The sequence below is a fragment of the Myotis yumanensis genome, unplaced genomic scaffold (genome assembly GCF_028538775.1).
Source record: "Myotis yumanensis isolate MYYU_CA2020_CCGP unplaced genomic scaffold, mMyoYum1.0.hap1 SCAF_2, whole genome shotgun sequence".
NCBI classification, from domain to species: Eukaryota; Metazoa; Chordata; class Mammalia; order Chiroptera; family Vespertilionidae; genus Myotis; species Myotis yumanensis.
Window position 1 is genome coordinate 68,000,844 of NW_027223753.1, and position 16,083 is coordinate 68,016,926.

The 16,083-nt window shown below is 39.2% G+C and overlaps 1 protein-coding gene and 1 pseudogene across 4 annotated transcripts; one reads left to right on the top strand and one right to left on the bottom strand.

Annotated features, from left to right (window-relative positions):
- Positions 1 to 266: 266 nt before the first annotated feature.
- Positions 267 to 15,816, bottom strand: LOC139003547 (guanylate-binding protein 6-like). 4 transcript variants are annotated; one of them, XM_070405556.1, is made up of 11 exons: positions 15,693 to 15,816; positions 12,918 to 13,113; positions 12,031 to 12,158; positions 9,207 to 9,316; positions 8,805 to 9,001; positions 5,743 to 5,988; positions 4,128 to 4,408; positions 3,190 to 3,402; positions 2,168 to 2,270; positions 1,659 to 1,852; positions 267 to 703 (listed from the first exon to the last, which is right to left on the bottom strand). In XM_070405556.1, the coding sequence occupies exons 2-11, from the start codon at positions 13,105 to 13,107 to the stop codon at positions 476 to 478; spliced, it is 1,890 nt and encodes a 629-aa protein (XP_070261657.1). In that variant the 5' UTR covers positions 13,108 to 13,113; positions 15,693 to 15,816; the 3' UTR covers positions 267 to 475. The 4 variants fall into 4 exon arrangements, with proteins under 4 accessions (XP_070261657.1, XP_070261656.1, XP_070261658.1 ...); XM_070405555.1 differs by having other exon boundaries at positions 12,918 to 13,120; positions 15,693 to 15,815; XM_070405557.1 differs by lacking the exon at positions 15,693 to 15,816 and adding an exon at positions 13,292 to 13,308.
- Positions 10,842 to 11,114, top strand: LOC139001887 (ATP synthase subunit epsilon-like protein, mitochondrial; annotated as a pseudogene).
- Positions 15,817 to 16,083: the final 267 nt, after the last annotated feature.

The following is a 16,083-nucleotide window of genomic DNA, read 5'->3' on the forward strand; positions in this document are numbered from 1 at the left end:
CACATACCTATGATTGCTCACAGCAATTACCTTTTTTCCAGAAAACACATTATACACTTCCTGTGTTCCTCCTTTTTTCACTTTACACTGTATTTTCAACATTGTTGTATATTTATAAAAATAGAGCTGAATTCTCTACTTACTGGCTGCATAATATTCCAGCATGTGCACATGTTTAATTATATTACCAATTTATATCAATGAATATTTTTGTAGTTTCCAATCTTTGTCATTTAAAGCGATAAGTCGATGAATTGTTTGTAAGTATATTTATTTAAACGTGCAAATTTCATAACGTAAACATGCTATAACAAAGCATAGAAGCATTAATTCTATTTAATGAGGGCTAGGCATTGATATCCTTTAGTAGGCACCTTTTTTTGTTTAAGACTTGGATGAATGAAATTGAAAAGAATACACACTAAAAACAAGCCATAGCATATATCCACATTCTATAATTTCTTTCAAAGGAAAATTATTTCTTTTTAAACAGTGAGCCTATGCCTTTCACAATATTACCAATAAGTTTACCAGGAGCACACAATATTGAAGAGAGCTCAGTGCCAATTCTATCTATGGTTTTTGCAATCCAGGGAGTATTATCATTTTGAGTAGTATCAATCGTATTTCTCAAATGATTGATCTCTGCATTCATCTCTTCAGATTTCTTTTTAAATCCATCTCTTAGCAGATCTTCTTGAATCTTAAAAAGAAATGAGAATGGAAATAAAATATTTTAAACTCCCACGTTTTTCAAGAATTTCACTTTCTATTTAAGAACTCTTTCTTTTCACTCTTAAAATTGTTCTCTCTTACACAATCAAGGATAATTTTGCAACAAAAAAAAATCCTATCTTGGACCTAAACACTGAAAGAAAGCATAGTTTACAGTCTTACAAATATTCGTATTTCCATAGGGTTTTGCTAGGATGCTAAGCCTGGCCTGAGGACAAATGTAATGTGTGCCAGTCACAATATCAGTTGAGAAGTAACCTTGGTCTGCTGGCACCAGTTCTCAGTCCCACTTAGAATAATGTGGCCAACCAAATGCAGAAATCATGGGAAATTACACATTGTTCTAGAACTTTATTATGAACACATACAGATAGCCAATCAGGAGTTCTTCCTCTGCCATATGATAACTTGGGTAGACTCTCCATACCTGGGAACAGTGCAGCAAGTTTGAAGCTGTCATATCCCTGTATTTTTAATCTGGACATTTCTGATAGTTTATTGCCAGCATAGATTTACCTTAAAGTCTTTGGATGGTAGCAGGGTTCTTGATAATAGGCAATGATCTTGGTAAAGCAAACCAGTTGGTGGTCATAATAAAAACATGTGTTTCAAATGCCTATTTATTCAGGCAAAATAAGTCATTTTAAAATAACCCAAAATCACACCTCAGAACCTATTTATATGGTCCAAATGTTCAGAAGTGAGATGCTTGTCCTGCCTACTCCAGAGTGTATGCACAGAGTAGATTTCAAAGATACTTTTTACAAAGAAAGGGAACAAAGGGAAGGTTCAAGGTTTTAACAAATCACAAGTAGTAAATGGCAATGGTGTTTCCTCCATGGTCTTCCTGTAACATTCTCCATCCACCTGAGGTACCAGGACAATGACCATGGAGCACTACTAAGGCCCATGGCAGGACTTACCTTCAATTTATGCTCCAACATCATATTCTGCTCTCTTAATATATTCTCTCTTTCCCTCTCCAGCTTCTCCTTCAGTTGCAATATATTTTCCTCGAGACTCCTCTTCTGTGCCTCCATCTCCTGCTGCTGCTCCTGTAGTTTCTGTTTCATCAGCTCCTGTTCCTTCTCAGCTGCCTCCTTCTTGGCCCGCTCCGCTGCCCCAGGGAGGTTTGACAGAGGGAAGAAAATTAGGTGAGGACTAATCTCTACCCTCCTGAGCTCTGAGAACAAAACAAACTGGTAAGGGAGGTGGAATACTCTTAATAGCTCCCTTGCCACACTATCAATGACACATTTCAGAGTGTGATGGGAAAGGCCCTGGTTGGCTGATATGTCCTGATGTTTTCAGAGTTAGAGTATGTCCCACAGAAGGAGAGAAAGCTCCTTGTGTCAGGAGGTTTTGTTCTCACAGCTGTCAAAGGACAGTGCAGGTACCTGCCACCCATTGTGAGCCCAGCCCTGCCCCTTACCTGCCATGGCCTTCTCCCTATCTGTGAGCGCTTTGTCTGCCTGCAGGATGGAATTCTCTATTGCTGCCTGCGACTGCAGGAACCTCTGGAGAACCTCATGGGCCTGAGGAGACAAGAAGGAACAAAGAACTTCAATTTCCACTGGGAATATAGGCTTCACAATAACAATGTCCATGTTATTTTTCTTCCTGACTAAAACTGCACCATGTCTCCACATAGTTTCCAATCTCATTAGAGAGACCAGAAGCTCTTCCTACCCCTGAAGTCTCTCCCCTAGTGCTACATTCTTCTATTCACTCTACATTCCAGCCAGTGAGAACCATGTTCAGTTCTACACAACCACTGTCTCGGGTGCTTTTGTATATTTGCCTCCCAGGGAGAAATGTTGTCTCCAATTAGTGTTGCTGTTCTCCTCTGCCACTTGCTGGCTGTTCCTTTAAGCAAGTCATTTTATCCCATCTCTGCTTCTCAGTTCAGATGTGTGAAATGTTCACAAAATGTATAGATGCCTCTTAGTGCTACTTGAAGCATAAAATTAAAATTCTTGGGAAACAATATTATGTCTTAACAATAAAAGTTCAATAAATATTAATTATATTATTATTATTATTATTTTGGTGTTATTATTTGTTACTATCACCTATGTAACCAACTATCTCAGTTTCATAAGTATTTTAATGCCATATGCAATTGTGTACGTGTTTGAGTGCCTTTTCTCTGTTGATCAGCCTTGAATACAAAAACTCTGACTTTAACTTGTAAATTGTTTGCCTTTAACACACTGAATGCCATTTTGTTGGATAGAGAAAATGATTATTTCTCTTCTGTCTTTCTTGGATTTCAGAAATCCATATTCATTTCTGAGAATGGTTATTATGACTCTTTTCCGGAAAAAAAGATGAAATAACCTTAAATGCTAAAACAGTCCCAATATTGCCCACAACTGGTGCTGTGCTCTCTGATTTCCAGGAGACTCTCTTGACTTTAATCTGTAGGATCCCTAGGCTCCCCTTATTCCTCACCTTCACTCCTTTCCTGGGCACTTGCCAGTAGTCCTGTTCAATCCTTTCCTTTGTTTCCATGTAGAGCTTGTGACCACCAGGAATAGAAAAAATGCCTGCTGAAATATCTTCCATTAGGGACATGGAAAGCTGATCAAGTTTTTCCTGGCAGTATTTAACAGATGCCTCTTCATTCTGCAGCAAGAACTCATCCTTCTTATCCTTTATGATTTCCTGCAAGGTAAGTATAGAGGGCTGTCACCAGGAGAAAGAAACAGGGGAGAAAAAGTTCCAAAGAACCTGGTGGAAGGAAGTCTATCTGTGGTCCTCATGAGAAACGCATTCTGTTGGAGAAGGACATGGAATAAAACAGGAATTACAAGGCTTCCTTTACTCACAACCCTGAAAATTCCATGTGAGGCAGAGGAAAGCATCTAACCCCCTTGGGTCTCAGGTTCCTCATCAAAAATGTTGGTGTTGAATTACCTTATCTCTATGGCTCCTTGCAATTGTAAATTTTGTTAATTCCATCTTCAATGACATAATGATACAACAAGGAGCCACAGGAGTTGAAGACAGCCTGGTATGAGGGTCTGTTAAGAGACATTTGATTCCTGAGAATGGGAGAGTGAGCTCAAGAAAGTGACCAGCCAAGGAATGACTTTTGGGTCTTCTGGGCAGGTTTTAATTCAATATAAGTATTGAATTAAAATAAGTATTCAGTTCAGGAAGATGTCTATGGTAACTATGCATCAGAGATCGGAGAAATTTTTGGATAAAGTACTGAAGTTTGGTTATGAGGGTGCGACAAAAGAGCAATGTTTTTAAACTGTATCCCTCTAAATCCAGACTACTAAATCCATGAGTACGAGAGGAGGACTGGGGTCAGAAATGCTCTTCTAGGCTTCATTTTTCAAGGGAAGATTCACAAAGGGTAAATAAATACTAAGACAAAGTACCACAAGATTCTTCAGGAACGCCTGGTTGTCATCCTTGAAGGAGTGCTCCATGAAGATTGCAATGGCTTCCTTCTCACAGGCTGCATGCAGGTCCAGCAGCTCCTGCAGCGTGTCTGTGGGTAAGCTCACTCTCTGGGCCATCTGCTCGCTGTAGTGGTTGGCTGCCTTCTGAACAGCCCCTGAGTTCTCAAGCTGGGCCAGAGTTGTAACTGCATTCTCCAAACAAGGCACTGCACCACTGTTGATGGCATCCACGTAAGTCACCACCAGAGTCCTTAGCCCTAATAAGCCAGGAAATTTAAGGGATAAATAACAATTTATCACTCAACGGGATCTATGGTTCACACTCTACTTTTCTAAATCTCTCTGTCTTTTTGTCTCTCACTTACAAAAACTCATACACACACACACACACACACGCACACACATACACACACACTACATCCTACTATTGTTGGACTATGCAGTTAGCTAGATATTAACAGGAGACGAGGGAGCAAATTGAATCAGACATCTGATAAAGCCTGATGAAGTAGGAAAAAACAGCCTTAGAGTCATGCTGGGTAGTCCACCCAACTACCCATAATGGGAGAAAAATGGTGCAGAGGGAGTTCCTTTACTAAGTACCTGCACTATAGGAACCAAATGACCAAGCAGAACTATGAAGTATGTGCAATTGGAGCCAAAATTCGGACCATAAATGGAGGAGAGCAAAACTGGGAAAATCTGCAGAAAAGATTGCATAGAGAAAAGGCACAAGCCCTGAAGAAGACAGGAAACAGATTGGATAGTTTTTAAGAAAGCCTGCTCTTTCTCAAACCCAAATATATATGGGAAAGCTTCACAAATACCTCAGGGCAGTAGCTGGCCCCTAGTCAGCCAGCTCTCTGTCTCCCTGAGAGTGTACTTTGCTTTTCACTTTCATAAACCTTGCCATTATCATGTAAAACTCCTACATGAGAGTCCCTGAAATTCCTTTCACACAACGCCACAGAAGAACATATTTCCTCCAGTAATACTATTGTTCTATTGACTCTTAATTTGTATGTTTCTTCTGACCACAAGGCTAAAATAATTCAGTATCAACCTTTATCTAACATACTAAAGGATATCTGGAAACATAATTTCCTATTAAAAATCTTAGAAGCAAATTATTTACATAGGTAGACAGATGAGGTAAGGTAAATATTATTCTATTTTTTTTCCTAATTATGCAGAGTCCAGTAAATTTTCAGAGCTTTATGGGCTAATAGTCACTAGTAAATTGCTCTAAACTCCCAAAATATCTTTTGTATTCTCCTTGCAAATCACACTCATAATAAAGAACTTCAATTGAGGAAACAGTGTATTCTGTTTTTCCACCCAGTTAGTGATTCATTATTAGTAGGAGACTTTTTATATGTATGGATGCTGCAGATTTGGCTGTCAATGGTTGTAATTTTAGAGAGGAATTTATAATCACCCAAAAGTGTGATAAGTATACATGTGTCTTCATGGAGTATGAATATCTATAGACCCATAATTCTATGTAGAATCAAACACAAATCCTGGAGAACACATCCTATAATATATTCAACAAATATCAGGCCCCACAAAATGTGAAGTGGAGGCTCACGTTTCCCAGTGACCCTGATTCCCTCCCTGAGGGTCTTGATTCTCGTCTCAGTGAGGATGAAGGAACAGAAGTTCTTTGTTTGTTCCTGAAATTTAGGATCCAGTTGGTATTCTGCAACCTCCTCAATATGGGCTAGGAGTTCTTTGTCATTTGTTGGCCGGTCAAAGACAAAACACTTCCGTCTTGGAAAGAAATGGCGGATGCACTCTCTGGGGAGATTAGATATTTGAGCTTTGGGATTCCGGCCTGAAAGATTAAAACAAATGAAAACAGGTATTACAGTAGGAGCAGTCTGAGGACAAGGGACCTAAAGATTTTTATGACAGGAATTTTTATATCTTTGCCCTATTCTATCTGTATAACTTGTGTTTATACCTCCTTTAGCATAGATATCCATCCAAATGCTCCTTTAACATCAAATTTACCAATGATGCAACTTTGGGGGAAAATTTTGGAAGAGATTAAATATGCTTTAAAAACAACTACAACAACCTATTGCTGTTATCGGACCTAAAAATGGTAGTAGAGTATTGTCTATATTGTCAATATTAGCTACTGAATGAATAACAGAAACATGGGTCAAATGTAAGTTTTTGGTCACCTTGATCCCATGGGGAAATGAAGCTGTGGATCAAAATGAAGAGCCCAAGCAAGACTTAATGAAGCAATGTTGGAAATAAAACCAGATTATCTAAGGAAAACTGTTTAGATGTTAAAAATAATCTGTACAGCATTAACTTTTAAAAAAATAAAAACCTTTGAAGACTGAAGAGTAAATGAAGCTAAAACATAAATTTAAGATATCACCATTAGTCTCTAAATTCTTTAAGGTAAATAACTATATTTCATTTGATAGCTTTGCTATTCTATGTAGCCCATTTCTCATTGTTTTGAGAAACAGTAAATACAAACATGAAATCAAGAGTGTATAAATCAGAAGTGGTATTTCGTTCACAGGTTCATCAGATACCTTCATGTCCATGTAAATGTAACCCATTCAAATATTTTTATTATTTTAGCAAGGGTAAATAATTGGAAATTGGGGGAAAAAACTATGATACAGATAGAATTAACATCATTAAAATAATGCCCAAAGGAATCTATGGAGTCAACACAATCCCTGTCAAAATACCAAAGTTGTTTTCACAACACCACAAAATATAATCCAAAAACTTATATGAAAGCATAAAAGATCCCGAATAGCCACAGAAATACTGAGATGGAAGAACAAAGTTAGAGGTATTATGCTACCTGATATCAAACTATAATACAATGCTATGGTAATCTAAGCAGCATAGTGCTGGAATAAAAACAGACATATAGATCAATTGAACACAACAGAGTTCCCAGAAATATACCCATGCAAATATGACAAATTAATAGATAACAAAGGAGGCAAAACAACATACAATGGGGTAAAGGCAGCCTAGTCGGTGCATGGTGTTGGGAAATTAGACAAATATGTGCAAAAGTGAAACTACACCACCTTCTTACACCATATACAAGAATAAGCTCAAAATAGATTAAAGTCTCAAAACCATAAAACTACTAGAATAAAACATAGAGAGTAAAATCTCAGACATGAAGGCCAATACACATATGAAAAGATGTTCAACATCACTAATCATCAGAGAAATGCAAGTTAAAACCACAATGAGATATCACCTCATGCATGTCCGAATGGTTCGCATTAATAAATCAATAAGCAATAAGGTTTGGTGAGAGTGTGGAAAAAAGGGAACCATTGTGCACTGTTTGTGGGAATGCAGATTTATGTGGCTTCTATGGGAAAGAGTATGGAAGCTTCTCAAAAAAATTGAAAATAGAGCTGCCTTATGACCCAGTGACTTCACTTCAGGGTATGTATCCAAAGAAATCCAAAACACTAATTCAAAAGACTATATGACTCCTATATTCAATGCAGCATTATTTATGATATCCAAGATATGGAAGTAACCCAAGTGCTCAACAATAGACAAGTAGATAAACAAGAAGTGGTACATATACACAATGGAATACTACTTGGTCATAAAAAAAAGAATGAAATCATACTATTTGAGACAACATGGATGAATCTAGAGAATACTATTCTCAGTGAAATAAGTTAGACAGAGAAAGACAAATATCATTTGATTTAACTTATATGTGGATTCTAAAGAACAAAATTGAAACAGAGTAACAGATACAGAGAAAAAAAACGATGGCTATCGGGGGGCGAGGGCGTGTGTTGGAGCACTGGGTGAAAAAGTTGAAGTACAAATACAAGTTGGTAGTTATAAAATAGTCAGGGGAATGTAAAATACAGCATAGGGAATATATTTAGTAATATTGTAATAATTATGCCAGGTGGGTGCTTGAAAGATAGGGGCGATCACTTTGTAAAGTATGTGATATCTAATCACTACAATATACACCAAAAAATAATACAAAATTATATTGAGTGTAAGTTTTACTAAAATAATAAAATTGTTTTAAAAATAAAAATCCATGATATGGAAATTAAAATTATACTAGGATAATTATTAAAAAAATCCCAAAATGTTAGATTGAAAAGATAAAACATTCTTCTTTCAGTTTATTAGAACATAAAGTCATATTTACAGATAACATATGTATAAAGACATTAGAAAGTTATATGTCCCTTTCAGAAGAATCATGTCTAATTACATGAAAAATATTTTTTCATTAGATAGGCTTTTCATTGTAATTATATGCCAAACAAGTATTTGATCAGTTGTTTTCCTCAACACAGAAAAGCAGAAGCTAAAATAATAAACATAAATGTCTGCTCTTCAGAAGGCTTTAGCAACTCTGTATTCAAAGTTACAGTTGGATTCTCAGTTACAATGTGTAAAGAACAAATGGGTTATGAATAGTTCTACTCTAGTTTAGGCTCTACTTTTCTCAAGTGAACTTAAACTCCAGTCTGTAAAGCTTTTCAACCCATTCCCAGGCACCATTTCTGCAGACTTCTAGTCTCAAGTACAAACGCAACTCCAGATGTAGTGTGTAGTACCTCCCATCTGTATTGGACCATGCACTGCCCAGCCATGCTCTGTTACCTGGAATCAGCTTCAAGGCATTCTCCAAATACTCATCTGCTGTGATAGGACGACCATTTAACTTCAGCTCCAGGGTAAAATCCCGTACGGTCCAGATAAAGTCTGGAAAAAAACTCACAAACTCTGATGAATCTTCTACTCCATCTGGTGTAGGGGAGGACTTTGCCCTGATGAGTTCTGTCAGCTCAGTCACGTAACTAGGACCTGGCTAAGGAAAATTAACTTTCTACCCACAATTCCCACATTTCTCTGATTAAAAGAAAGAGTATCATAAACACTCTTTTTCACTTTGGATCCTTTTGGTCTACCAAGGGCAACTAAGTGAGAGGGAAGGAGAAACTGACTGGATCTCCATTCCCATTGAAGCCATGACACATGGAGGCTGGGTTCCTGGAAGGATACTGCAGCTGCTCCAGGGCCTGGTGGTTGATGGTGCTCAGGCTGTTGTAGACGAAGCTGCTACACAGAAGCACAGCCAGGGCAAAGATCCACGAGTCATTCTTAGGGTCACCCTAGAAGTACATTAAGGCAAGACATTCAGGATTTACCCTATAGAAATTCATTCAGACACTAAGTCTAACAGTCCTTCCTTTTATTTCAGGCAAAGTACTCACCATGCAAATAAGTAAGTTTGAAGACCAACATATCCTATATAATAAATAGGTAATATGCAAATCGACCCTCAAACCGTAACACCATCACAAGATGGTGGCGCACATAGTGGAGGTGGGGCATGGGGACTGGGCTGGTGGTTGCTCTGCATGGCTTCCACCAGGGTTCCTGTGGCCCTGTGGGGCTGCAGAGGTCCCAGCTTCCGCTTCCTGTGGCTTCTGCCACTGTTTCCAAGGCCCACCACATGTGCCATGGAGGTGGGGCCCAGTGGATGCTGAGCGGGACTTGGAGGCAGGGCAACAGGGTGGCACTCCAGGACTTGGGGCCGTCCCACAGAGCACCAGCCACACAGGGAGGACTCTGGGACTCGGGGAAGTCCCAAGGCATGGGGGAGACTGGGAGGAGGGAGTAGAGGGTCCCAGTTCTTGGGCGATTTCGCACAACGGGTTACTAGTATACACATATGAGCTTTAGCAATTACAATAACATTACTTGTGACTGTGATTCTTTCATATATAAAAAGATTCTGTCATCACAGAGTTTTCTTTTTAGTGAATCAGATGAAATAAAATAACATAAAATAACAGCGCAGCACCTGGTGTGCTATTAGGTTCAATGAACAGTGTTAGCACATATTTATTCTACATATATTTGTTGGTCATGGACTATATAAAATATTCCATAGTTAACATAATTGGGGATATATTCAAGATATGTTTATGGGAAGCTACTGAATATTTCCACTGTTGTTAAAATTAAAAAGCAGTTTAAAATGACAAATATTACTTTCAAGGTGACTATTTCAAAGCCATGACAAACATCTGTAGCAATGAATATAACAAAAATAATATCTACAGGAGGCTTACATCATAGTAACATGTATAATCATTGGAACCAGTAGCTATAATAGTAAATTAAGGGGGGGAGGGAAGAGATCAATCAAAGAACTTGTATGCCTGAATGCACAATCTATCGACACTGACAATAGCATGGTGAAATCCTGCGGAGGGGATGGAAATGGGAAGAAAGCATCAATGGGAGAGGGGAAGGGAGACATCTGTAATATTTTCAATATTAAAGATCAATTTTAAAAAATAGTAAATTAAAATTTACAAGTCCATCATAGAAGACCAGAGCTCTGGAAGATGGAAAAATTTTACATAACATGAAGTCTTCTTCAGCATCTTGACTGAAAATTAAAGACTTCGTAGAGTGTGAATTGGAATAAATGAAGATATCCTACAGGTGGAAAGACCCACAGAAGCAAAAGTAGACATGGCAGCATACAGAGGGCTCTTCTCATAAAAGGAGAGTTGTTTGATCTGACTGGAACAGAAGGTAAGTCAAGAAGTTAAAGTTGGGCTGGGTGGAGACCTGAGCCAACATTGAGGTGTCCTCATGATTCAGCCCGACTCTCCCCCTTCTCGCAGCATCATGGTGGCCTACTGACGACAGGCTGGACTCAGCTCCATCCACGACTCCCACATCAGTGCAAAAACAGTGAGGGATGCCCTGAAAACTGAATTCAAAGCAAGCGCCAAGAAGAGCTTCGGCAGCAGCATCAAAATTGTGAAAGTGAAGAAGGAATAATGTACCCTGACTAAAGCTTGAAATGCTACATTTTCAAAGTGAAGATGTGTGGGCACAGGTTATGGCAGATGGAAAACCATCTCACTTCATGGGGAAAATAACACCTGTCTTGTTGATAGATTGACAATGCCAATAAACTGAAGCATGCTTCCCTCAGAAAAAAAAAAAAAAGTTAAAGCTAAACAGTGAGCCTAGTGAAACCAGATAAGGGACCTTAAAGGAGCGGTTAATTTGTTTGTATAAAACACAGCAGGTCTAAATAACGGCACAATACAGACTTTTCTTTCTATTATAAACACTGTCTAAAGTTGTTCCTTAGAGCAAAAGTGGAATATACCTGGAAATTCTTGGAGGATTTATCTTCCAAAGCCCAATTTAAAAAAATGATTATAAGAAGTGGTACTTATGACAAACAAAAGGTTATTTAGACAGCAAGACTGTTTGATACACAAAATAAACACAAAATTTCTAAATCTTCTTTGGGTAGAAATAGAAAGTTGTAGAAATTTAGGTAATATTTCCAAATAAGTCTCAAACAAAAGCAGAAAAAGAGAAATCATTCATTTTACCCTTCAGTAAAAAACTAAAATATCAAAAACTCATTTTAAATTTTGTTGAAAGATAAACCCATGCTTTTATAGAACCATCTCATTCAGAGGTGTCTCAAACTCTTCCAGAATGCTTGGTGAGTACTTGGTGAACTTCACCAGAGGACTGCAGACTCATTGAGGGCAGGGCTTTTACATGGGTCACTAGTATCTACAGAACTTAGAGACCGGGGAATATGGTGCTCAGCAATTGTTTATTAAATTGAATCAAATTATTCATAAGTGCCGAGAAATAGAAAAAAATTTACACAATGTACCATGACACCTCACCTGTAAATAATAGTCAAACAAGCGAGCATTTGCCTGATATATAGTTGGATTTCTAGATTTCACAAATAGATCAAGCAGTTAAGTTAAAGAGTTCGTTATGAGACTATCCAGGTTGAAAACATTTTATCTGTGACCCTCTGCCTTACCTTTTCCACATCACCCAGGCCCTCAGTGTCCAGAAGGACCAGAGTGCAATCAGGCTTACAGGGGTGAGGCACACACCACATCCAGATGCCCTTGGTTTCAGACTGCACCGTAGAGCCCAGAGGGAAACCTATAAAGGAAGGGGAGACCCAGCTCACAGTGACAACAGACAATCTAAGCAGCCAAGGGGCTACACAGTCAGATGTTTTGGAATAGAAATACTCCAGAAGGTAAGATGGTGCTTTCTCTATTTTGTAAAAAATGCTTTACTTTGTGTGTCATCTATTTCAAATAGGAGATGAATGTTAACTGTGAGAATGTTACCCAGCACGGGCTCACAATGAACCAGATATAAGAAAGGTTACTGAAGACCATCAAAAGGGCATTTTAAAAGAATAGTCCACTAAAGATGGATGGAAGTGGATAGAAGGGAGACATCTAAAGAAAAAACATGAGATAATATATTTTCCAGTCAAAATGATAAAAACACGGCAGAGCATATGGGAGGGGTTATTTGCCACAATGGGATGTGAACTCACAAAAATCTTTAAACATGATGACAGATATTCAAACATCGTTATATGTTGATGGGAATATTCTACAGAGAAAGCAAAATATGTTATGAGAGAGGAGGCACAATTTCAAAACCCCAGTGCTTGCACAGGTAAAAGAAGGGGTCTATGCATTAGTAGGATAGATTTTCCTGAACAGGAGTAAAACATAGAATATGGTAACAGAATACATTAAGGTAATAATTTAGTGATGAAAATTAGAAGATTGGTTTATTGAAAGGAATTTAGTTCTTTCTTCATGTGACTAGTGAAGAAAACTACGAAACTGCGATATAGCTGGAGTCAAAGAATTGTCCTCTGCCTGAGAAACCACTCACCGTGATTCTGCCCTGCAAGCCGATTCATCAAGTAGGATTTGCCTGTACGATACAGTCCTACAATGGCCACAACCACCACTGGCTCAGAAATCTGGTCAAGAATCTCTAGAGCTTTCTGATTCACTGACAGCTGCTCATTGTTATTTTCCACCAGGCAAATGGGGGCCGTCATATTAGGTCTAGAAGCCATGGCAACCTGCAAACTTAGAAGAAATCCCGGTAGAAATAAGATTGCAATGTTATTCTCTGAAGCAAAGTTGTGCAAAGCACCCATCATCTTAAGACAGTGTGCATGTTTTACTTTATTTCTGGCACAGTAAGCATAGGCCAAGCCCTACAATGAAAAATTCATCTATATTTGGTTCTATACTTACAGTGAATCTCTGAAAGGGCCAACGTGTTCCCAATGCTGTGAGGATCTCAGGTTGAATGTTATTGCTGCACTAGGCAGTCACATCTTATATTGCAGGTGAGTGGCGCTACCCAATGCCAGAGTCATCACTGAGAAGCAAAGCCCTCTCATGTGAACATCCTCTCCCCAAACCTAAGTTTTAACCAGCCGCTAAGAGGATAGTGAGGTGGATGCTGAGGAAGGACCTGAGACTAGGACAACCTGGGGACATGGCCAAGAATTGTGAATCCACAGGTTTCATGCATCTCTCTGTCTCATGGTCCTAGTTGTTGAGAACAGCTGTAGAACTAGTGATGAGATGACTAGTATTCATCAAAACCTGAGGTTTTAGCTTGACAATTTGGTTTGACATATGGCAGACCAATAAAATGTAGTATCTATGGCTCCATTTATGATACTGAAGGGACTGAAAAAGTCTGGGGTTTCAGAAGAGAAACAGCTTTTGATTTTTCTCCTTTTTTAGAAGTCTTCAAAATTCTTTTGGCCACAAAGTTTAACAGTCATCCCCTGTTCAGGCAAACTGAGTCATGTGATATTTATTTTGTTTTCCAAAATAAAGTGTGCATCAAAATTTAAAAATAGACTGATATTATAAACTAATAAAAAGCATATATTAATAAAACAGTCAATAAAGAATATAAAGAAGACCTCACAAATTCTGCATTCTCCATGTCCTGTTAAAAATATCCGTGTGAAAATATCAAGTGGGTGTGCATAATTCCTGGACATGTCTGACCTAGGACTTTGTTAGGGTGGAGAAAGTACTTCTTATATTCCAGGAAGTGCTATGCTGGTTTGTCCTAATTTTCAGACCATACCAAGAATGAAGCTGAGCTGAGAGTTGGTCTAAGCACGTTTTGGCCTGAGCAGTGAATTATAGCCTTGTCCAGGGGACAGCATGCTCCTTTCCTAACTTTTAAGGATGTGACTGGGAGCTGAAGGTGAAGCCACAATCATAATGCAGATCATCTGTGTTTGGTCATCTTTCTTTCTTTCCTTTTTTTTTCACCCAATAAACAAAGACAAGCCAGAGCTCTCTGAGCCAAGTCTGCTCTTGATAAAAAAAAATAATAATTAAATTAAAAAACAAAATCTTAAAAAATGTGTAGGAGGTGAATCTCATGGGGAATCAGAATTAAAAGCCATAGTGTATCCTAAAGCACATTGTAATGAGGAACATTGAACTCATGCATGAAGAAGCTGCCTCACAGCCCCACTCCATTCCCTAATCTCTTACCTCTCCATGCACCCTTCTTTTCCCCTCCACTTGCCACTGTCCTGGTTATGTGAAGTCCTGCAAGGTTGTCACCTCACAGCTACCACTGCTCCTAATGAGGAAGCTAAAGCCAGCAACTGAACCCTGCAGTCCAGGCTACAGGCTACAGGTGTCCCTACCTCTCCATTCCTCAGAGTTCATTTTGAATCAGAAATTGAGAGGTTTAAGCCCAAGATCTAGTTGCTTGCAGAAGAAAGTTGAATTTGCACTTCTGTCCCACAGCTCCTCAGGTCAACGTGTCCCAGAACAAGCTCCCAGGTCCTTCTCACTCCTCCTTGCTCACTCTCCTCCTCCCACTTTTCTGTTGCTAATTTACAGAACTTAAAAAAAAAAAAAAAGTTGAGGAATTTTGTTTTCATTCTTACAGAGGACACAGCAGAACAATTGAATCTAAAAACAATAATTGATATAATTTTTTGGTAGGGACTAAACATTTGATAACCGCAGAATAAAAACCCCTCTTAGACCTTATAGTTATTTTTAATAGTTGATTAAAATATGTGCGAATGAAGTGTTTCATCTAAATACCACTTTATAGAATCTTTGGAATACTAAATACAGTTAATGCAATAAAGAATGTTTTAATGTTTAAATTGTTATGTTAAGGATCATCTTCTCTCTGTTTTTTCAATGTCCCACAGACATCAGGGAAATGTGTGAGATGGGGAAGGGGAAGATGGAGGAAGTGACTGCAACCAGAGCTTCTTAGGAAAGGACAGGTTTGGTTCCTCAGTCACAGAAAGGATTTCAGCCCCGTCAAGCAGGTGATGTAGGATGCATTCCTCCTTCTCCCAGGCAGGGCTCTTTGTGCAGCCTGGGAGGGTGCCCAAAAGGGATCAGCCCATCCCAGGAACAAGCTGTGCTGGTTGCCGCCCTGCAGCAGCCTTCCATCCAAACAGAGGGGCTGAGCTGTTAGTCCCGCGGGCCACCCCTCCTCTGCCCCCACCATCGGCCAGCTGCCTCCAAGGCTGACAGTGAATAGCCTTCGCCTCCAGTGCCAGGTGTGCTGCGCTGGAGCACGCTTTGTTATTGTTGATGTTAGTTAATGAACATGCGCATGGAAATCCAAGTCTCTGAGCCAATTTACCTGTCTCCTAAGCTGCAGACAGCGGATAAGTTCTCGCCTCTCCCGTCCCCCGGAGTCTGGCTCCCCAGGGTCCTCACAGTTCTCTTTAGAAGCTGAAAACTGAGCGGGATGTTATAGGCAAGCAGTTATGAGTTGGGTTGAGAAGAACCGAAATCGAAAGGACACAACCTTTTGTGGAAAGTTCAGTGTTTGATTTTCATCTCCTCACCCCCTCCCCCGAAGGCAAGCAGGATGGATGCCATTTCTTCTACACCCAGCTCGGAAATCCCACGCTGACAGTTCCTCCTCAAGGGTCGTGTGTTCCCTGACCGCACAGTGAACACAGAGCTGCTGTGAGCCCATAATCGCTGACTAAGAGAAGGGTGCCTGTCCCTCAGGGGTATTTTTGTTG